This window comes from Chiroxiphia lanceolata, chromosome 2 (assembly GCF_009829145.1).
Source record: "Chiroxiphia lanceolata isolate bChiLan1 chromosome 2, bChiLan1.pri, whole genome shotgun sequence".
NCBI lineage: Eukaryota > Metazoa > Chordata > Aves > Passeriformes > Pipridae > Chiroxiphia > Chiroxiphia lanceolata.
This window is the reverse complement of record NC_045638.1, coordinates 99074465-99097909: the sequence shown is the minus strand read 5'-3', so window position 1 is coordinate 99097909 and position 23445 is coordinate 99074465. Positions and strand designations below refer to the sequence as shown.

The 23445-nt window shown below is 38.1% G+C and overlaps 2 protein-coding genes across 8 annotated transcripts in view; one reads left to right on the top strand and one right to left on the bottom strand.

Moving 5' to 3' along the window:
• Positions 1–23445, top strand: part of CMSS1 (cms1 ribosomal small subunit homolog) — a 222359-nt gene that overhangs the window by 98380 nt on the left and 100534 nt on the right. For 2 of the 6 annotated variants that reach the window (XM_032678560.1, XM_032678561.1), the window contains exon 2: positions 12770–12820. The exons of 3 other annotated variants lie outside the window; for them this stretch is intronic. In XM_032678560.1, coding sequence (XP_032534451.1) covers positions 12770–12820 — 51 coding nt within the window. Of the gene's footprint in view, positions 1–12459; positions 12510–12769; positions 12821–23445 lie in introns of those variants that run through there. One more of the 6 variants, XM_032678566.1, reaches the window with a different exon arrangement.
• FILIP1L (filamin A interacting protein 1 like) overlaps positions 1–23445 on the bottom strand; it is a 186382-nt gene that overhangs the window by 95251 nt on the left and 67686 nt on the right. Inside the window, exons 1-2 of one of the 2 annotated variants that reach the window (XM_032678552.1) lie at positions 9384–9400; positions 1213–1303 (exon numbers count right to left, since the gene is read on the bottom strand). The gene's annotated coding sequence lies outside the window, so the exon portion shown is untranslated. Of the gene's footprint in view, positions 1–1212; positions 1304–9383; positions 9401–23445 lie in introns of those variants that run through there. The other variant, XM_032678551.1, reaches the window with a different exon arrangement.

The following is a 23445-nucleotide window of genomic DNA, read 5'->3' as shown; positions in this document are numbered from 1 at the left end:
TGCTGATAAACCTTACTATTTTAAACCTGAGTCTCTGTCTGCTGTTTTTGAAGCACAGTGTGTCTCTTTCTTCTGCATATATCCTGTTGTCTTGCCTCCCCATCCCTGTTTCGGCCTGACTGCTGCAAAGGTGGCAACACTTCTCAATTTCACATCACACGTGCTCTTTGTGATCTTTCTCATTTTTGCCCACCTGAAAAGCTTGGCCTTTCATTTCCCTCAGTTAAGCACTTTGAGACTGTGCAGTGACCTCCATCCTGTGCACCCTGAAAAGTCATTGTTCTTCCAGTGTCCCTGCAAGACTACATTGTTTTGGTGAGGCAGTTCAGGAGTTAAAGGCTTGTGGAGTTTCAAAGAACTGCCGGACAGCTGCTGTAAAGTATCCCTCCAAATCCTAGCTGACCTCATTCTTGTCAGACAACAGTGATAATATCCAAACACGGGTGCAAGACAGGAAGTGTTTCAGGAAGGTATGTGTTTCGTGCAAAGACATCAGAAATGTGCTTTCTCCCAGGGCCACTTACCGTAAGATCCACATTAATTTAAATGAAACAGTGAAATTCCAGAATGTGTTTACAGAAACATTATTTCAGTCCAAGAAAACCATTGCTTGTTGCTCTAGTGTGCAAATGGCAAAAGCAGATGAGTTAACCACTGTATGTATTTAATATAATGATATTGCTGGCTATATGAACCTACTTTTTAATCGTATGGAGGATTCACATATCAAAACTTTTGATAGTTTTGTTTACTATTTTTAAGCGGTATCTTTTACTTGAAAAAGTGTTGTGAGAGAAATACAAATCTACTTAGAACACATTTTCACATTTACTTTACACTCAAAAACTGATTTGATATCTAACAAGCTTTTCACTAATTTAATCAAGTGAATTCCTTAATAAGCAGAACAAAATCCCTTTTTCCCCCCAGTGCGTTCTATGACTTAGAATTTAAAAGAATTGGATAAATGGAGCAATGCCCTCACATTCCCAGTGTAGGAAGTGTGAGAAAATCTTCTAAATTTTTGCAAAGAAATTAAGGAATGGTTTGGCGTTTGAAAGATCTACCAAGTTATCTGCAAAAAGTGTCCTATATGTACAGGTTGTTATTTTCATCGTACTGAAAAATTCATACATGAGAAATGACTTTATATTTTATTTATATTTTTCAGTAGCACCCACTTAAAAACCTGCAAATAGAAATAATTCTTACCGGTTCAGAGATCTTCTGCTGATAGTTAGGGATATTTTCCCCTAAATTTCCTCTTAGTTGTCTCCAGAACTGTGTCTCTTATAGTATGAATCTGCAGTAAAATTCAAAAGTAAATGATTAGTTTTAGCAAGCATAAGTAAATATTGCTTGAGAGATTTCTTTAGATTGCAGAGGTCCTTATTTCAGAATTAACTTGATAAATTTATTAAAAATAATTTATTAAGAGTTAGAATAGATTGAGTAAAGATTCTACTATTTAAAAAGTTGCACATGAATTATATGATTAACTACAGTGAAGTCTAGCAGATGCCTGTAAGAATATTAAAATAAAGCACAGCTATTTACCCTTGAATTATCGTTTCATTTAAAGGCTTGTTTCTTCTGTACTTTTTTCCTGTATTCTTCTGCAGTTTGAAAAATATTCATTTATGTTGGTAAGGAGTGAGCAAATTCTAGCTGCTAGAACTTATACAGATAATTTCATCTTTGGAGATTCCCAAGTTTGTGAGGCTGAGGCTGGGTCACTGCTCTCGAAGGGCCCTTTGAAAAGCTTAGCCCACAGCCAGGGAGCTGCGGGATGTTGAATGGTGTACTGGCAAAGGTTGGTCTTTTTTACAGAGGTGGGACCAAGTTGTCCAGGTGAGGTGCACGAGGAGATAAAGGCAGGATACTGGAAGGAAGACCTGAGTCAAACTGAACTCAGTCCTGCTATGTGCAGAGGAACGAAATGAGCATGATCTGTGTTTTTAGATGACGATCCAAGGATGTAACAGAAAAGAAAGGGAAGGGATTATTTGGATGCAGCAAAGCATATTTTTGTTATTTGCTGGTAGCAACTCATTTAATATACACACACAGTTGTTTCAGACTGAATTATATTTTATATTTGTCTGCTGTTTCTGGAAGTTATTGCCAAGAGTGAAAAACCGCATAATATATTGCTAGTATTAAACCAACTATTACTGATGGATAATGACAGAGTAGAGGGAGAAGGCACCAGTTAGTCTGGGTTAGCTCATGTGTTCTGGATAACTCTTTCTTGAACTCTTAGATTTCTAAAGTTCTACTAGGCTATGTTGCTTTCTGGATGTGTATAATTGTCTCTGTGTCAATGTCAGGTAATCTCAAGTACTCCCATGATAATCTTCCTCGTGTTTTTTCAGTTAATGTACCATTTGATCACTTTTCTATTGGCTATTTTAATATGATAACAAACACCACAAAGGCTCCAATAATGCCCCGTAACAAAAGAAGCATGTTTGAGTTTTTAAAAGTACAGATGCCCTGCATGGTCATTTATATTTTACTTGTCTTTGTGTTTTAAAGTTACAGGCACCAAATTTTGGATCTGTAGTGGCTTTCTTCTTTAAGTTCCAAATTCTTGACAGTGAAGCATGGAATTCAGTGTCTGAAGTCAAAAAGGGCTAACCATTTGAGAATCTTTATCTAATTACCGGACAGTTACCAACTCAGACACGGGAGGGAGATTAAACCAGAATCCTGTTTTACTAACTGTTGGTTAAAACAAAAAAAAAATTCTGTAAAATGCAGTGTAAACATTCACCTTATGAAATCATCCAGCAATCCAAGATATGGGAAAGTATGTTGATCCATCAATCTGTCTCCTTGGCTTTTCAAGGAGATTTATCATGAGGCATTTAATTAACTTGTTTTCTTACAATAATGATGTTAAAAATGTGTTATTTAAGGGATTTTTTTTTTCTTCACAGTATATTGGGTTGATTTTGACCAGTATAACAGGATGTACATAAGGAAATAATCTGCTTCTGCTTCAAAAGAAGGGAAAAAAATTATTTTCCTGATTTTCAATATAGCACAATAAGATGCTTTCGGGTCCTTTCTTGTCTTTAGTCAGAGAAAGAGGTAGTAAGAAAATACCAGATGTGAATTTGGTGCACCTGTCAAGACCTCAGTGACTTGTCCAATATGTTAAATCCTCAAGGAAATGAGGGCGGGCTCTTGGGGATTTCTTGCTAGAATTCAGCCTTCCAAGCCCCCCATGCTGAGTGAAAGGAAGCTTTTTACATAGCTTTTACATATATCTGAAAGTCATTCTACATAGCTTTCACAAATACTGAAGTCATACTAAGATAGTGTAACACTTTTTGACACATTGTCATGGTACTTTTTTTAAGAACCAAATAGTGCTTTACTATTTTGAATCACTCCCTGAGTACTGATTTGCAGCAAGTTTAATTTTGGGGCTTTCTGTTGCTTTTCTGGCAACTGTGGAGAGGTCTGTTCCATGTCTCACCCATGCCCAAAATGTCGTGGGTTTCTTTTCTGTTCAGTTCATAATTTCTGCCAGTTCTGTGACTGTCCCTTTTTGATCTCAGTGTATTCTGGCCTTTCTCCTTCATCTTTATGCATCCAGCTAAAATACCTCTCCATCAAATGTATGGAGGAATTTGGCACTTGTCTTGGTATTCTGAAAGAAACTAAAACTAGGCTGTTATGACTGTCCCCTTCAAGGGCTCTTCCGTGGTGCACAAGGAACATCAAGGAACATGATGCCTTACTGCTTAGAGAGCTCTGTTTGAAAATCTGTGAATTTTTTAGTGAAAAGAGTAGGACTTCAGGATTGATTTGGTGGGGTTTTTTAAATCCAAGGAACTGAGATTTTTGTTCAATTCATGTTTTAACCTTTGTGTTACTGAGCTCTTTAAGGCTGATAATTGAGATAAGGCCTGGCATGGATGGGTTAAAGGTATCAATTTTGTGAATGTAGAAATACTCAAAATCACAATGTACTACTCTCTCTTGCATACTTGGAATGATGCCTACATATGCATTAATAAAAAAGCAGAAAAATTCAAGTATATGGGGTGCATGAAAGTCCTGGTTCCAAAGGCAGGCAGTATTTTGAAAGAGGAATGCTGTAGTTTAGCATAGTTAGAGATGCCTTCCCTTGAATGAATGGGATAAAATGCCTAAGTCACTCCAGTGCTGTTGCCTCTCTCCACCTTTATTGCCTGTGGATGTGCTCTTTGAGCAGTAGTTGTATAAACTCTCTTGACCAGCATTTTCTTACCAAAGTCTTACAATCACTTTAAGAAAACTGTGTGCATTGCACCAGTGGCAGTTTGGTAGGAGTTGTTTGTGCTCTGCTCTGACTTGCTGCCCTTCTTTCAGAGGGTACAGTTTGATGCTTCTGAGCCTGTTTCTGCTCTGCTAAAAGGGGATACCTGTTTTGGTAAGATGCCCTTCTGACTCAGAGGTGAAAGACCAGATAGAGCCTTCTTTTTAATGATCCCAAGAGAACTTGAATACAAACTGCATGAAGGCCTGCAGTCTCTGAAGGAGGTTTGCTAGGATTTGATTCTGCCTCTGAGTCATTTCAACCTGGTTTTTGACTCATTAATACACCCTTGTGTACACACTCTTGCTCTTGCCTTTTGTTACAGTCATTACATTTTTCTGGTGTCTCTGCAGCCATTGTCTGTTTTGTGTCTTTGATTTTGTTTTCCTTTACTAGGCATGGATTTTTAAGTTGGCAAGAAGGTATCAAATTCAGTTCCCACCACCAGAAAACTCTGTGCATTTGCATGGGGCATATAACAGACATGCAAACTCCATTGCATGTTCCTTTGGGGAAACTGCAGCTTCCTGGGAGAGGACTCTCACTACAGTAGGTGTGCAGGCTGAGAGGGCTGTGAGTGTCCCTCCTCCTTCCTTTCTACAGCCTGTACTGACAAAGTCCATTTGCATGTTACTTCCAAGGCATGAGTTAATTTTTGAGACCTTTTTTTAGATGTGGACATGGAAGGAGGCAGTGGCACAAAGGAAGATATAGGAAAGGCCTCTAAGGACCCAGATGTGTCCTCAAAACTGTGGAAAGCTCTTGTCACCCTTTAGTATGTGTTAGAGGCACACACAGGCTCACCCCATGTGACAGATACCTCGTACATTTGAAAGAGTTTCTTGGCTTTCTGCTGTGTGTATGTGGGCCATTTGGAGCAGACAGTTTTCTCAGAGGGGACAAAGGTCAGTTTAAAATTTTTAGATGTACTGTGTAATGCAAGCTATTGGCAGATTTGAAAGATACCCTTGAAGTCTTTGTCAAGGAAGAGGCCTTTTTTCCAATTTTGGGTCCAGAGTGGAAAGAGGATATTTGCTAGATATGTATGAAATGTATTTGTTTTGAAAGCCACCATTAGATCAGGTGTGAACTGTGAGCCTGGTTTATACTCCTCAGGGCAGGGGAAGATGGAATCTGTTGTTTATCTCAGTGCAGGTTTTCCCCAGGGTGTTCACATACACTATAGAATATTCATTAATCTGTTGGCATTGTATCTCTAAATCTCTTCTTTGGTTTCAGGTCTTAAATTAAAAAAGACAAGCCAGACACCCCCACTCCTCCCAAAATAAAACGAAATTGTTAAACTGTCCTTAACACCTTTGCTGAATGAAGTGCTAACAGATCTCTCTTACCAACCTCCTGTTTTCTGGCAAACCCTGTTTATCGATGTAGGCATTCTTCTGAGAGATTTTTCACTGTTGCCCACATACTCTTTAGCTGACCTTCAAAAAAACTGATGAGAAAGGGAATAGTTTTAAGGCAGATTACTGCCTATTTGAGATATGGGGTTATTAGTGTTTTTCTACATATGACATCGAACAACTATCAGGGACAAAACAGCCTTTTGCTTCTCTCAAGTCAATGTTGACTTTAGAGCAAGAAGCCAGAAAAGGGACATGTCATTTACATAAGTTGAGCAAACATTCAAAACATCTTGATTCAATTTTAAGGAGAGATTTAGGCCTACTGTCATGGCACGATGGAGATATGTTCCAAACTGGTGTCAGAAGATAAATGCATTTTCCTTGCTTCTTTGCATTCTTTGTTATTTTGATACATTGTCTTAACATTGTAGGTATACAGTTGGTCCTATTTTTGTATGTTACTTTTAATATTGAGAAAAGGATGCCATTATTAATGATTAAGAACAAAATGATCAGATGTTTTTATCTAAATGTGTCACTTCAGTTATTAGTAGCTCACGTGCAGCCATTGTAGTGGGTCAAAGACAAAGGAGGCTTCAATTTCTAGAGCTTTGCTTTAAGACTGAAAGTAGACCTGCAATCCTGTGGTTTAAAGTCGTGAAGCTAAAAAATCAGTTTGACAGTTCACAGGATTGATACTAAGATAAAATGAGAGGAAAGTGAGGGAAAAGGGAGTGTTCTATGAGAAGGAAAGAGAAAAAGAAAATAGACAGCCCACTTGGGAAAAATTAGAAGCAGATGAAGCCACAAGAACCTGTACAAAACCCCATAAGCAGTGGGTTTGCCATTTTCTGTGGATGATCTTCTGAGAATTGCTACTATGAAATGGCTTTGGGGGACTTAATAACACAGCTGCTGCTAATACTACCTGCTACTACCCCTTGCATATTTTGGGTGATAATTTTCTTTGTTTCAAGAAACTGAGCATAATTTAATTCTGCTTTTAATCTGCAGGGGGTTTTATTTGCTTAAAGTGAATGGAAGTGATCTGCCCTTCCTTCAAATGATCGTTTAAGGTGAAATAACCATATACAATATTCTAAATTATAGCCACATTTACTGAAGCGACTGCTATCAATTCAGAATGAGTAATAATTTAAAAAAGAAATTCTGAAATTTTCAGATTTTCTCTTGCCCCAGTGTTTCCCCTTGTCCTTCCTATATTTAGTGGATCAGCCAAGATACCTGGCTGAGACATGAATCCTAACAGTACACTTTGTACTCATTGTACAATTGATTCACAACTCTACACTATGAAAGATGTTTAAAAACATCTAGACTAACATGGAAATTACGTAACTGTGGTGAAAACTTCAAAAGAGAGCTTGAGGGGGTTTTTTCCTTCTTTGCTTTGTTTAGGTACGTGTTTGGGCTGGTTTTTTATCCATGCACTTTTGCAAATCCTTCATATTTGTACTCTAAGTAACTGGTTCATCAGGAACTTTGAATGAAGCATACAATCTCACGGTGGGAAGATATCTTTTTTTGGATTTTCTTTTTCTAGTTTCCATGTTCTTTTAGGGTGTGGTTCAAACTGAAATGAAGTTTAGGTTGGGCTTTCCTTTTTTGACCTGCCAAAGTGTTTGTTCTGCTAGTGTTGCTCTGCTCCCTGTAAATCAGACATTCTTCTCGGGCTGCGTCAGGTTACTAATGACATGATTAATGCAGGAAGGGTAGAGAAGGATGACGTAGTGGCTCATGCAAAGTTTACCTGAGAATTATCTGTAGCTCTCTACTGTTTAGTGTCTGTGTGAGTCATGGCCTGAAGCCCTGCCATTCCCTGTTCTTCAGCTGGGCAAGATCACACTTACCTCATTCTATGTATGCATTTCTCCCTTTCCTGCCAAATCTGATTAGAAGCACTTTTGTTTTAAAGTCCATGTTTATGAAGCATTAAATACACTTTTTGCAGATAGCTGACCATAAGGCTAAATGAAAAGTGCCATTAGATATCTGTGATCCAGACAGCTTTAGAAACTTTCTCCCTTCTTATATTAATTCTGATTCTTATCAACTAAAGTCTTTTTCACATCCATGGGTTTAGCAGTGATAGTGTTATGACATTAGTAAGCTTTGCAACAGGACCATGAGTCAGTTGCTGTCTGTCAGTAAAGTCTCCTGTTTCTTCTTGTGTATTTGTACAGATCAAAGCTTACAAAATGCAAACAGCCAATTTGTGATGCTGTCTCCAGCTTTTGAAACTTCCTTGGGCTGCAGGTACAATGATTCCCATCAAATCTGATTCACCTATTGATGCCTTAATGAAATACTTGGGAAATTGAACTTACTGATCAAGAAATCATGAGCGTGTTCTCTGATATACTTTTAAGTCTTGGTCATTCTCTTTATTGAGGGCTGGCTGATTGGGCCTCTTTTGTACCTGAAGACAGCATTGCTCTCAGTTGTGTATGTGTGTCCTTTAGCTGTCACTCCCTTGAGTCTATCTTAGGAGACTAGAATGAAGTCAGTGTAGAATTTGCAAGTAATGCTGATTATTTTTTCAAGATTCTTTTGTTTTCTCTGTAGAACGGTCACAAAGTCTTTGGCATTCTTCAGGTTTCCTCAGCTGAAACTGTCGTCTTTGTGTGAGCTGCTCAGTCTGAATTATCTTGTGCAAAAAGTGCTTAATGTTTAACTGTACAAGAGCATGCTGAAAGCAAGCTATAGTTTTCCAGCCAGCTCACATCTCACAACCTGCCAAACCCTATATCAGGAACATGATGTGTGGGAAAAAGTTCCAAAATGATAGACAGAAAAATGTCTTGTGGGAAACCTAAAATGCCATGAGACTCATTCTGTTAATAAAGAATGTTTTTACAAGCACAGCATCATCCCCTTTACTTTTTGACATTTTGAAAAACGAAAGCTTGAGAGCGTAACATTTGTGTAGAATATAAACAACCTTGATACTTAGATAAGTGGCATTTCTTGGAAATAACTTTGCCTTAAGAGAAAAGAATGGTCAAAGTGAATAATTAGCCAGAAAAAAAACAAACCCTTAGTTCTGTAAGGCTCAGCTACTTCTAATAAAGGCCATACTGATGCCTGAGATAAAATTTTATATACAGTTTCTGACTGCATTTTGGAAACATATCTTAAAGAAAACTTATCCTATGATCTTTAAATCTGAAAAGATGCACTAGATGAGTAAATTCTTAATGGAAACATATCATTAAAAAACTCAAGAGTTCTCAGTGTGGAACACATGCTAATGGAGTTAATGATTATAATTACACAGATGCCTGAATGAGGATGGCAAAAGTTCATGTTCAGCTTAATGTTGTCTGTATTTAATTTTACTGCTTTTAAAGGAACTGTTTATATAAAAGAGTAACATAGATTTTATTCGGTGAGTCAGTGTTTAGGCAAAAAATAAGCATATTGTTTGACACGTGCCTTTATGTAAGCTGTGTTTCTAGAATCTGTCTTTCAGTTTGAGCGGTGAAATGGTATTTCTGGCTTTTGTTTTCTTCTGGCTAAATAGCCAGTGCCTTGGCTGTAGAACTGATTTTTTGCTTTTTGTCTAAAGCCCTCTTCTTTTCCACTTTCAACTAGAAAATAAACACAGCTTAAAAGTTTTTTCTCAAAATTGAAAGACACTGAATGAAGTAGAAATGAAAAAAGAAACTGTTCCGTAAAACTTGTACCTTCACTTCTCCTGCAGTTTTATGAAAGCAGGACATGGCCCACCCTCAAGTTCATTAAGTTATAGTTGCCTCTTGCTGCACATAGTGACAAACAGCCCTGCGGGGAGAGAGCGAGCTCTGTCTGGCTCCTTGGCTCAGTCGAACTCAAAAATTCAGAGGAAGCTCTGATTGAGGAAGGGCCTGAAAGGCAGGAAACAGATTTTGGCAGCAGTGTCCTGGCTCAGGTGGCCAGATAACAAGTGTACCAAGCCAAAAGAACTAAGTGGGTTAAATGACCAGAACTATAGTTCGTAGTCTTATTTATTGGGCTGCTTAAATCTAGATTAACTAAGGAGTAGTTTGACTTTTGCACATGCTTTTCTTTGGTTGGCATTTCTGGTGTGTTCTTGAGCTTCAGACAGCTTGTCTGATAATACTACAGGTCACCATGTGTTTCTGTGTGCAGATAGGTAGCTTTCTCAAATGCTTTGTAGGGTCATCTTGGTACTTCAGTAGTTTTTATCTTGTATTTCACCAAAGATATAGGGGGATGCAAAAGGCCAACATTAGATTCTTAGCTATTCAGAAAAAGCCCTATGAAGTCTCCAGAACAGTGAAGATTTAGCATTTCACTTTTGCTGTGTATGCCTTTCTTCCTCTGACCTTTGCTGGTACATTAGTTATACCAGGGCCATAGGAAGCCTGCAGCAAACTCTTTCAGTTTGGTGTTGGCATCTTATCTTCCAGGGAGAGCACACAGAAATGCTTTTTCAAATCTGCTTTCAGAGTTTGCATGTTGCTGTAATCCATTCATCAGTTGAGCAGTCTCTCATTACAAGTTGCCAGAAGGATATGGGGAATCTAAGTGTTAAAAAAACCCAAACCAAAAACCTCAAAAAATCCCCAAACAATAAGAAAAAAAGCCAACGCCCCCTCCCCCCCCCCCCAAATTAAAAAACCCCAAACCAAACCAGATCTAAAACCTCCGAACAGAACAAGTGGAATTGAAGAAAATTGTGATCTCAGGGTAGGCATGATGCTCAGAGTTTGTGCTGGGAAGGTATCACGTGTCAAAGAGAGATGGTTCATGCTTGTGGTGCAGTGGAACAGCTGTGCAAAGGTCTGTGCCTGGAGCCTTTCTTTTGGCTCCCTCTGGCTTTTGAGGAGGGCCCAGACAACGCCTTTGTGATGAGATTTCTTGTGTTTCTTTTGAGACTCTACCTCTTCTAGGTCTTTCTCAGAAGCTAAGCCTTTGTTCCTGGTTCCCTGATGGCTAAAACAGCCCCTTGCAGTAAACCAGCTCCTTGCAGTGTTGTTGCTCTTTGACATTCCTTGCTCACTGCTCAGCTACCCTGGAGCCCTTGGTGTGAGCTCAAGTAGGTAAACAGTTACAGGGTAATTCAGAGGGTTTCTGAATGCCCTATTTCTGTTTGGTTTAACAGCATGTGAAAAGCGAGTAACTTAACCAACAGAGATCTTCCTTCATTCTTGGTCTGAGTGTTCTCCTGGGAATTGGTGGGTTTGTTTGTCTTGTCTCTAGATAGGCCTGACTTTCCCTCATCTCCCATAATTGCTGCTGCCACCATTTTTCCATTTGAGAAGGTGTTTCCAGAGATAACCTCTTCAACTTCCTGAGTGCAACTCTGTGGCATTCTTAATTTGTACATGTTATTTTCTGCCATTTGTCTAGCTTTGGAAATTTCCATTTCCCAAATCCCTTTAGGAGAGATAGGAAAAATCTCACTTTGTGAGGGTGATGAGACACTGGTATGGTGTCTCAAATATTTTCCATTTCTGAATTTACTAAAATCTTCTTATGGGTAAATATTGGAATTTGGTGACGGTGGATCTATTTTAGCATTGTATAAATGTTTTTCTTTTGTAGTGATTCTCCTAAATGTGTTTAAAAGATAACAAGAAGTCACAAAAGTTAACACTGCTGTGATATTCAGAAACTGATTCAGACATCAGGAAAGTTCATGTTAAGTACCACTTCATAAAAATGGAACTACTGGATCTGGTACTTCTGTCATTGGCCTATTATTCTAGGGAAGAAGAACTTTTACCTGCTGCTCTGAAAGTCATTCCCGGTGGTGGGGATGGACCAGCTGAGGAACAGATTTTGATGATAATAAGTTTCAACAAATTTCATTCAAATGACTTCCGAGGTAGGAGAGAGAGATTTTGCTATGAGCTTTTGGACTTTAGTTTTTTCAAATCCCCACAGGACACAAATTCATGGGATGCCAAACCACATTGGTTCCACTGTTTGTAAAGCTACTTGCTCTTTTTTGTGGTAGTTTTTTTAAATCCAGTTATGGCTGCCTTTGCTAAACTTGTGTTGTGTTGCTAGCTTTACTGTGTATGTTCCAGTTGCTAAAATACAAGAAGCCACAAAGGGCATCAGTATAATAAACAAGAACAAATAAGGACAGTCTGAAATGCTGTTCTTGCAGATAGCTGTCTTAACATCTGAAATAAAATTGTTTCTGTTTTTTAGTATTTATTTTAGTTACAACTTTCTTACACCACTGTGAACTTCTTTTCTCCCAGTGGAGTAAATACAGGAGGACTGCTGCTCACTTGCAACTGTTTAAGAATTGCAAACGGTAAAAGTAAAAAGTAAAAAATACTTCAGATTTGAGAATGAGTTTTTACGTGAAAAGTATTTTGAATTCTAAACATTAGACCTGCTTTCAATTTTGCATGCATGTTTGTTTGTCATGCAAAATTTTGGAATTGTCATCTTATGATGAAAGAAATTCAAGCTTTTTCATCTTTTCTCATTTCTGATTCCCATTTAATATAATGAAATAATCAGCATGATGCTTGTGCTTACTGTAACTGTAGTTATTTATAAATAACAGTGATGAAAGCTATGATTATGAAAGCAATTTAGCCTGATAAATATCCTTCAAACTCCTCCTGACTATGTGTAAGTGACAGCAGTATGAGATTAGACTCAGTTTAAATTTGAGTCCTGTATTTAAAAGTTCCTGAATTTCTGTGGTCCAGCCTCCTCTTTGAAACCTTGAAGATGACCTATTAGAAGCGTGATCCTTGCTACAGAATTGCTTCAATTTTCTGTAGAGACCCATCACTTCTGAAGAACTTTTTATATTCCCATGTTCCCCTGCTTTAAGACAGGTTTCCCTGTGGTAAAACAGTTTCCTGTATTACTTGTTTGTTTATATTAGTAGTGGTTTCCTTGCTAAGGTTAATTATTGTTTCAAAGAAATTGCAATTTCCTGTTCTGGTGTAACTTGTTTTCTTTAGATTTGTTCCACAACTGTCATGATATCTGTAAAATATTGTTGAGGAATGCTTGTTATTTTGAAGGTGCAATGCTCCAAGGGATGATTCTTAATCATTCTTACTTTCTTCTGTCTCTTTTCTTCCAATTTTAGGTAAGAATGACTTTTGTGGTGATTTTTGGCTTTTGAAGAATGTCTCCTTTGGTAAAGTATTAATCTACGTTCCTTTAAAAAAATTATATTCTTTTTCTCTATATTTAAGAGAGGAGGGGGAATCCTTGGCCAAAGTTAGTGCTGTGCCCTTTTAAATACTCTGATATGGTTGCTGGAAGAGAGTTTGAAAATTTCAAGTTTTCTTAATAATTTTCTGCATGCAGAATGATTGTAAAAATGCACAAGCAAGTTATTAACTGTCGCCTGCAGTAGTTTGGAGAAGTTTGAAATATATTTCCCTTTAATGAAGCGATATGCTGCTTTGGATTTCTTGTGGAATATCTGCATGCTCACAGGCCCTGCCCAAGCATGTAATGAAGCTTATGTAGTATAAGTTCTTCATCTGTCTATACCCAAGAAGAATTTAAAGCTAGATAGTAAAAAGTAGGTAAGTTGAACACACATTGTAAATTAAATGATGATTCAACTGAGTAATTAACACAAGTTGCAATACCAGTATTCTAGAGTTCTTTTTTTTTTTTTTTTTTCAAAAAAAAAGAAAAAAAAAAGCCTGATATGTCTTTACTGTGTAATAATGAAGTGGGGGCTGTACTGTCATGTGTTTTTTCCTTCCATACCCGTATGAACTGTAGACTTGGAAGCTTCCCATTGAAAGGCTGCAACCTCAAGGGAAAAGATCTTTCATTTAGCAGGCCTATAAACTACTGCCGATTATAAGAGAATTGGTATATTGTGGGGAGTAATGCAACTATAAATATGACTTCCTGTGCAGTAGACATGTTTGCCAGTTACTGGAAGCTTGAAAAAGGAGATCTTGTCTGGTTACAATTCACAATCAACCTATGGAAAGGACTTGAGAACAGCAGCCCGTTTCTTTTATCAGGGACACGCTGGTTCACAGGACTCCAGTTCTGCTTTTTTGTTCTTTTTCCTATACGTGTACAGTTTTAATTAATCAGTGAGAGGCCAGGGCATGAGGTAATGCTGGGAATCAACAATTTGAATCCTGTGATTCTTAGTAGAGAATTAATGGAAACAGAGGTATTGCTATCTTCTTGGTCAAAGTAGTATGTCATTTGGACAGTATCTAAAGTCAGACTCTGGGCTGCTGTGTGCATAATATTCCTTTGGGGTTTGTCTGTTTTTAGAAGACCAAAACTAAAACATGAAATAGTGTAATTTATACTGGGAAATAATTCTGATCTTTAGAATTCTCTGGCATCTGTATTGTCACAGCTTAGTCAGAAGGACCCTCTGTAGTCCTCTAGTCTAATCCTTTGTGTAATGTAAGGCAAAAATCTCTCGCTTATTACTGAAACATTTTATGTGAGTTTCAGCCTCTAATAAAATCCCTGCAAGTTGTGTTGATTTTAATTCTTCTCAAGTCTTAAATATGCTCTTTCCTTGCCATTCTATCTGAAGGGCCGTTAGTGATGTTCTCAAATGAAGTTTGGAGAGTTGCTTTATTTCACAAGACAAAGCTTGTAGTTACCCAGAAGTGGGTGCATGGTGCTTGTCCTCATCTTTACTGCTTCCCATGTAACTGGATCCCAGGTGGCAATTGAAGAGGAGGTGGAAAGCAGTGTGGCAAGGAGATTAGGATAGACAGAGACTGACACTGGTTGGTGCATGAAGAGCGAGGCAAAGGTATGAAAAAGCTGGCATCAGTCACTGCTTCAGAGAGATAAGAAAACATTAATCTAAAATGTAAAAGGTGGGATTCCTATATTTGTTCTCTATATATTGGTCTTGACCATGTTCTTATTTTTAGAGTACCCAGATTTAGAAGAGATTCAAGCCTTTGGGTAGTGGTTCTCAGTTGATGGGAGAAACCTGAGAGGAGGAAAGGGGGAAAGCACTCGTGTTCCATCTCTTGCACATGCTCTTGCTTATGTACTTTCACTCACTGTTGTCCTTTCCTAGCAGTCTCTTTTGTTGGTTAAAGAATTACCATATTTGAGAGTTGGAGGCTGAGCAAAGCTCTAATTACCAGTCAAGAGCACTGCATTAGTTTCACTCTGTCAGCTGCCTGCCTCCATATGCTCTGTCCACTTCTTTCCAAACTACCATGCTATGTACTCCACAAAGGACCAGAAACCTGGAAATTGTGGCACTTGCTCTGTGCCACATCAGCATGCAGTGTATGTGTATGTACTGCACACACAGCACATGCCTGGGCCATATGGATAGCCTTGCTGCAGTGCCATTTTCTGTTTTGCTTTCTGAATAGACAAGCAGCTTGGGGGCAAGGAGGAAAGAAAAATCCGGTGTGAAAAAACTAGATTTCACTTCCTTGAGATCAGTTTTTGCACTGGTTTTAAAGAGTCACTTTCTGTCATTCCGTTAAGAAAATAGTTAATAGTCCTACATCTTGCATACAGATAGAAACACTACTTTCTTTCATCTGAGTTCTGTCCTTTGACTTAAGGGAGCCATGATCCTACAAACAAGCTGTCTCCCCTGAAGTTTTTCATGATCACAAAGCTCATAATCGGGGGAAGAAATTGAAGTATGGAGTTCAGATTATTTATTTTGAAATATAAATTTAACTGCAAAAAAGGAAGAAATTAATTAAATATAGATGTAGATTACATCACTTGTTCTGCAGTACTTATATTTTCTACAAGGATACCAGTTTACTGCCAAAACATGACTCAAAAGATCAATAGCAAACAATCTGTACAAGTTTACACAAGAGAACTGAAGTATTTCATTCTGTAAGCATTGTGCTTTAAAAGTACACATTGCAAAAAATAGATACTTCTTTGGGAAGGCTCCTTTCTTAGTTTTCACTGTTGCTTTCAGAAGTACGTCCAAATAGTTACAGGGTTTCTTTTTTTATTTCTGAGAACTCTGTTGCTGCGCTTGAGAATGTAAGAGAATTGGAATGACTATGGCTCTGAATGCTTGCAGTTAACAGAGGTCAGTCATAATATTTCTGTCCACAAAGACAGTCTTAAATTAAAAAAAAAATTACAAGTTTGATGCATATTTATCGTAACAAAGAATTCAAATGGAAGTCTGAAAGGTACCTTTCTTTTTAAGGATATGCTGATCATGGTGACTGTGGTTGAAGGAGATTCATTTGTCATAGCTTTATAAATACTACTGTGTGCAGTGCATATAATATTTCATGCACTTTGATTCCTTTAAAACCCTCTGGATTTTTTAATCTAAAAATCTGTGTATTAAGAAGTGAATGATGCTTTCTTTTGTGCTTGGTTAATGTTCTGTATTATAAAACTATTTGCACAACATAATACTACATTAATAGACATATCTCTCATTTTTGTATAGTCTTTTTTTGTTGAGAATTTTAAATGTTTTGCTTCTCAGTCATTGCCTTTACAATTCTTCTAATGCTCTGTATGTTGGTCCATTTACCAAATCAAATGTCAGAAGGGAAAAAGGAGAGCTGCCAACTCTCTCCAGTTTTCTAATCTGTTATTAAAAAATTATTTGCAAATCTCTCAAGCTCCAGGAGGAAAAATGTGCAGTTAAGAAATGAATCATGTCCCTTTTGTTCACCTCATGCTTTTTATTAAACTCTTTGGCTCTTGATTTAATGTAATCTACACAGTAACTGATAGTCAAAGTCTCCACAGCATTTCCAACAATTCCAGAGGCGTCCTGACCATCTACAGATAGCAATGTTTGATAGCACTGGGGTTTTTTTAGGCTGTAAATGTTTGAGCATGTCATAGCTTTTAGATTTGAGAAAAAGCACACATTTTAGAAAAACAACTGAGAAAAGTCAAAATGGGAAAAATTGGAGTAGGTGGGAAAGAAGGGCAACTGAGGTAGTCAGGGCTTTCAGCTCTGGGCTTATTGCTGAATGTTCCTTAATTTTGGCACTTATCTGTTGAGGTTGTGAGAACAACCTTCATTATTCATAGCAGTTTAACCACCACAAAGGTTTGTTCTCCTTTTACAGAGAACTTGTCAAAATACTATGACAACTAGGCTGATTTTAGGCAAACAGACCCTGGCTCTAAAAGACAGTAAGTCTGCAAGTCAAACGTGGAGGGCAGCCATTGGCACTGGAAGAAGTAAGAAACCACAGATTGTTTTCTCATTGGATGAAGAGCTTGAAGCAATGTAAAGTTAATTGAAGAATTCCTTGAAAGTGAAGTCAGCCTAAAATAAAAGCTGAGGGGTCTATAATTTACTAAATATGAAAGGGTTGTAAGCAGTAGTGAACATAAAAGTTTGAAAAAAATGTATTTTAGTAAACATATCTGGCTTGTGTTATGGACTGTCCTGTTTTAATTATTCATCTAAATAATGTAGATTTGCAGTATGATCTCTAATTAGGCACAGTTTGATTTATTGAGCTGGCCCCACATAAACCATGATGTCATGCTGTACTGCTCAAAATTACAGCTCTGCTCTTGCAGTTTAAAGACGATTATTTTTAACTTTGGAATGCTTCAGTTTTGTGCATCTTGGCTTTTAGCTTTGTGAACTTAAGATGTTCTCTGCTCTTCTCTTCCTCCCTCCCCCGGATCAAAGCAATCTGTTGTAATGTAACCAGAACAAAATCCATTGAAATGGACTTCTGGACGCTCTTGGCTTTAATTGTTGTTGGTAAATAAGAAGAAAGGCAAGACTCTTCATGTTTGCTTTCAGGGGGGTTGAGAAATAGGTACAATAGGTATTAAACTATGTTTTGCCAGGTGTCCAGATGCTGATGCTGTTCCAGAGCACAAATGCTTCATTTATGTCTCCAAGAGGTCTTAGTTTTCTTTTGATGCTATACTTGAAGAAAAGGAAAAAAGGGGGAGAAAAAAGGAGAGGGAAAAAAAAACCACCCAAAAAAAAAAAAAAGAGGAGCAGGATCTGCACTGCCTGTTTCTGCAGGTAATAATTATTCACTAGGCACGGGAACACTCACGCACATTAGTTTTTACTCATATGTGTTGGATTTTCTGCTCATTTCCCATTTGAATAGGAAAATTTGCCTTTATTTAAACCAAAGTCTGTTCCAAATGCAAAAGGAAGGCTTTTCACAGGAAGGTTTCTGCATTTCCATACAGAGGAGATCTCTCTTCTGCAGCAGTGAGCAGCATCCCTTCCTGCCTGCATCCCTGATCTGGACTTGTGGACAAAGGGACAGCAGGGTGTGGAGGACTGAAAAACTGAAAGTTAGATCACAGTATAGTCTCTCCTGCCAATCTCATCCAACATGTTAAGAAGAGACCAAGCATTTTAGGGCAGGGAGAATCTTTCTGTGGAGGTGTCAAGACTATTTTAGGTTAGGATCCTGGAGCAAACTGGGAAGAAAAATAAAGGCATGGAAGTGTCACAGTCAGATATCAAAATTAGATATCAAATTACTTATAGATATCAAAAGAGGGGCATTGTGTTTGGAAGGCAGTAGCTGTGGCAGAGAAAGGCAGACTCCCATTTTCTAACAGAGCAATAAGGAGAATTTCTGATTAGGAGAGGAAGGTGAAAATGTCTTCCTGTGGATTTTAGAGGGAAGATTCTGTGAGCTGCTCTTGGTAGTGATTGCAGTGTTTCAGGCTCATGCAGGTTGAGAACAATGCACATTGAGTCATCGCAAAGCTTTACTTTTCGTGAGGAGCTTTGATTACATAGCAGTTAAGTCAGTTTCTAGGCTATAAATTGATTACAGCTTAAAAGAATCATAAAAAGCCGTGGGATTTCTTAGGGATTTTTGTAAGGATATTCTCAATGAGTATCCCATTTTTAATATAATCAGCTGTTGATTAATATATTGGGATTAGATGTGTAACTGCTTTTAGTTGTCCTGTAACTATTTTCAGTTTAGGTAATGAAGGTTTCAGAGAATGTCGCTTCGGGGGAAAAGGGGAAAGGAGTTCATACTCTCTCAGTGCTTTGGTGCCAGTGAACGTAAATGGATGGAAAGTATGTGCGAGTTTGCTAACAACTTCTATGTATAGTGGAAAGATTTGATGTCTGAGTTAATTTGCTCCTTTTTGACCTGGCAAAGTTGCCAAGTGCAACTAAATTTAACCAGTTAGAATAAAGTGAAAGCATTAATTCTTTCAACATTCTGGTCTCTGGTTTGCAGTCAGTAGCAAGGGGCCTGTAATGTCTTGATTGTAACATAATATCAGTAAGGACAGCCAGCTTTTGGTGATGAGCACGCCACCTGTCTTGTTTTGATAAAATGAAGCAAGTGGTAGGTTTCAGATAGGTCTGAGATGCTCGTGTTTTGTCATGTGTTAACAACACATACATGTTTGTTTGGTTTTTTAAATAACAATTACAAAATCCGGATATAATATCCTTTCCAGCATGGTAATTAGCAGATAGTTGAAATGGATCTTGCCCTGAGAACTGAGTGAAGTGATTATTATCCACTATGTGTGTCTGGGCACATGCATGCACGTGCATTGGTTTTGTTCTCATTTTCTTTAATGGATCTGGCAATATACTTGGTACAGAAGCAGTCAGACCTTGAGGAACTTAAAACTGACAGGAGCTTAATTCTTTTTTGTGTATTAAATGGCTGATGTAGGTTTAATTATTTTTTTCTGGCAGCTCTTTTCCTAACACTTCCTTGCTGAAACTGGTCTTGGAAATTAGAGGAACAGCTTGCCTCTGAGAGTGATAATAACAGCTTCTCCATCACTTTGTCTTGTCATTAAAACTGGACGTTCACACACAAGCTGTCTCACAGCTCTGAAGATAGGGATTGAAATTACTCTGCGGGTTTCTCAGCCTGCAGTATATGCTGAAGTGATCCTGGTGTCCTAGTGACCAGACAAGAGGGTGATGATGACTGTCATGAAGTATTGAACAGGGAGGTGGGACAGGAACATGCCTGCTGTGATACCTCTGGAATTGTCAGGAGGTTACCAGCTGGAAAATAATGGTACTTTCCAGTTACAATATGTCCAGTAGCTTCCCTTTCCTTTTGCTCTACAATGTAAAGCTGTTTAGTGTCAAATAAAAAACCTGTCTCTTCAATAGCACGTGCCTGAAATTATTTTCTTGATACTGATGCCAAAAACAACTGGGATCACAACATACAAAAGTACTTAAACAGAGAGATGGAGGTGATCAAATCTGGTACACAGGGAGTCTCATGAGTGACATGAAGACACAGAGAGGAGCACATCTGGCAGCTGCATAATTTGAACAAGTCATTGGGCATTGATTAATGGTGTACTGGTCACATACAAGAATTTACCACGCATATCTTGCAATATTCTTCTACCCCCTCATTCCCAGTTTCGCAGCTGCAATTGTTCTCTGGCCTGTTCTGGTCAGAACAAGCAAGCTCAACCAAAAAAGCTGAAGGAGCTCATCTGTGCTAGTCTGCCTTGGGTGGAAATGATTAGGGAGTGATCATGCAAGCAGCTCAGTTTGTTTGAGGAGTGTTGACCTGCCCTGTGGCTTGTGTGGGAAAAGGGAGACATAATCCTCTGAGGAGAGGTGACTCCTGGCAGAGGATGCGTGCTCACAACCAGTGATGGTCTCTGCTTGGCACATGGGGGCTGCAAAGGCAGGTACACGTGGATTGTCATCTGACTGCTGTCTCTTAGGTTGCTGACTTGAGCATGGTTAGCAGGGAAGCCACGATGCAAGAGGTCAGAGTGCAGGCTGTATGAAAGTGGCTGCACACTTAAAGGCAGACTGCTGCACTTGTTGGCAGAGATTAAAAATAGCACAGCTTTGGTTTGGTGTTTTGCGAGACTACCTCTGACAGGCGTAGTGGAAGAGTGTGGCTCATTATTGATTCTATCTGGAATTCAAGAGGCAGTGCTAAGATGATTCACATTCATTAATTAAACCTCTAGCCCCATCCTGGGAGGCAGGTTTAGAGGGGAGGAAATGATGAGTAGCCTAAAGGTGCAAAGGAAGTCTGCTTCAGAGCTGAAATTAAGCTTTGGCTCCAGGCATCGTGCCTCTGGAAATTCCTGCACTACTCAAGTTTCGTGTCAACACTGTCCAATTACAGCACTGTAATTTAAAGTAATTTATGAATCTGTATCAGTAGTGGATAAAATTTGCATAAACCACATCCATTAACAATAAAAGGACTGCTATTAAATAATTAATAGAAAGATCATACCATCAGTAACATGGATAGACTGGCTAAGAAAGGCTATTGCTTCTTTATATCTGGCTTCTACTGAGCTTTGAGAAGTAGACGTATTGTCAGACCAGTGGCCACCTTGTTCTGTATCTCATCTCTATCTGTAACCATTAGGCACAAAAAGGTTACAAAAACAAGGCAAGTTTACAGTCATGCCTTTTTTTTTTTTTTTGGCCATATCTTGCTGGTTTTGACAACTCTGCTCAAATTCTATTCTGAAATCTATTTTCAGCTTTGAATTTTGGAAATTATGCATCATTGTGGCAACATATCCATAGTAATCTGTCTTTCCTTGTGAACTGTATGACTAAGCACACCCGAGCCTCCCTCATACACATTTTTTAATCACCATCTGCTGGTGGTGTGTTGTGGTATATATTTGCATTTGTGAAGTTTTTTTTCTTACAGCAGGATAAATTCATCTGTCCACCATAGCCTAGAAGACTTGAGAAATGTGGTGAGTCCAGTTACACTGTTTGTTCTTTTATCCATTTTATAGAAGAACTAGTGGTTATGGAAACTACTAAAAGACTCTTCATGTAGAGATTTGAAGGGAGATAAGGAAAGCCCTTTTAAAATGTGGAAGAAGTCACTGTGTTTTGTGTTTCTTCCCAGAGCTTTGTAGTTGCCTCCTTGCCATGGGTAGGCCTATCACTTATGTTAGCATCCTGACATGCTTGCACTGAAGGGCTTTTGCATTCATCATAGGCCATCCAATCCACTTAGTAATCTTTGAGAAAAGCCTTTTATGGCTTTGTTTGTAGTTCTTGTGTTAGCATTGTTCTTTAAGAACAACAGCATCATAAAATGGTTTTATGAAAAATGACAAAAATGGGTAATCCATTCAAAATTATTTTTATAAGATTTTAAAATAAAAGTTGGGATTTTTTTAGTAGTTATACTTTATTATGTATGACTGATTTTAAATGTTGAAGGAACAAGGGAAATTAGGAAAACAAATTTCCCCTGGTTTTCATTGCAGGCACATGGGTCAAACACCCAGCATGTTGTTCTCGGAAGAAACGGTTTCATTTTTCCTAATGTGGACATGCAGTACTAAAGCTTGCTGTTTTATGACTGAGTGGTACTAAAATGCTGTTTATTGTCAGTCTCTTCACATCTGAATCATGTTATTCAATCCAGATTTTCTTTGAAACAACTGTCAGATGTGCAGTATGGATGAACACTGGAAGAAACCAATGGATATTAGGCACTCTGATGCTTTTAGTTGTTTAGGCTAATCATTCATTTCACATGTGGAGAGAAAATGCTGATTTCTTTAGAATTTTTTTAGGATTACATGTTGAATGAAGAGTGTAGCTGATTTTTTGTAAGAAAAAATAATTATGGGAAAAATAGTAGGCTTTTGCTTTGCTTATGCTATGCATTTGGAAACAATGATGAGTTGGTGTTATGCACCACCTTTGTAATTGATGAATGTATTTCTTTGTTTGCTTGAATAAGGACTTTTGCTAGGAAACAGTGGCATTTGGTTTCTTTGTTCCCTCATCCAAATTTTACCAATGAGGAGAAGAAAGAAAAACTTTCTGGGTTCCTTTCAGGTGGTGACACCCTCTCTTCCTGCAAACAAATATACTTTGATTTCTCATCTGCAAGTGAAAACCAACTTATCTTGATTTCTCTTGTGCAAATCCAAGGCATGGGCTTCTCATTCCATCTGTCAAATCAAGGGCTAGTATCAGCTTTGTTGCATCCTGACCTGACACACATTGTTTTGTCCCTTCTGAATCTCTCCCTTTTGCAAAAAGTGCTTCTTTTCCTTTTAGTCCTTTACTTTACAATGGTGACTGAAACCCGAAGAAAGACCTTGATAGCTGGAAATCTGACTTTTAGCTATAGGAGTTAAATCTGGTACTAGATACTGCCTCTTTCCAAGAACCTTGTCATGCCTGCAGTTTGAAAAGTATTTCAATAGCTTTCATATGATCCTGTATGGATGAGCTTCTGATTTATTTTTCTTATTTTATAGACCTAGTCTTTATCAAGTGTAAGTAATGAAAAATCAAAGAGCTATACCAAAGAAACAGGATTTTCATTTCTGTTTGGAACATGTGCCTAGTCATGATTGTAAAGGTTCTTTTTTCTGATTTTTGGGGGGTGTTTTTATAAATGCATGGCTAGAACATCGCATATGTTGTAATACTTTCCATTTGCAGAGCCCTCTGTTTGATGATTGCAAGCTGCTCTGTAAACATTTTTCAGTCTCACAGTCATTTTTCAGAGTCTGGAGCCTTCTCCCATTTTTGGTGGGAATGTGACTAAGTGATTTGTTCGGGGTCACCCAGGGTATCAGCTGGAGCACAGTGGCAACATTGATCTCAATATTTTTTTTTGCTTTTCTGATGTCTTTATTGTATTTTTCTCTACATTATATAGTGTAGTGCAACATATCTAGAAGATAACTAGAAAAAGTTTTTGGGCTGAAAGTAAAAAGTCTGGAGAATAACTTGAGTTTGGAATAATTATTACTTCTTTATACATTTTAAAAATAATGACTGTTGAGAATAATGGATAAACTGGATTACAGTATCAGTCTTACAAA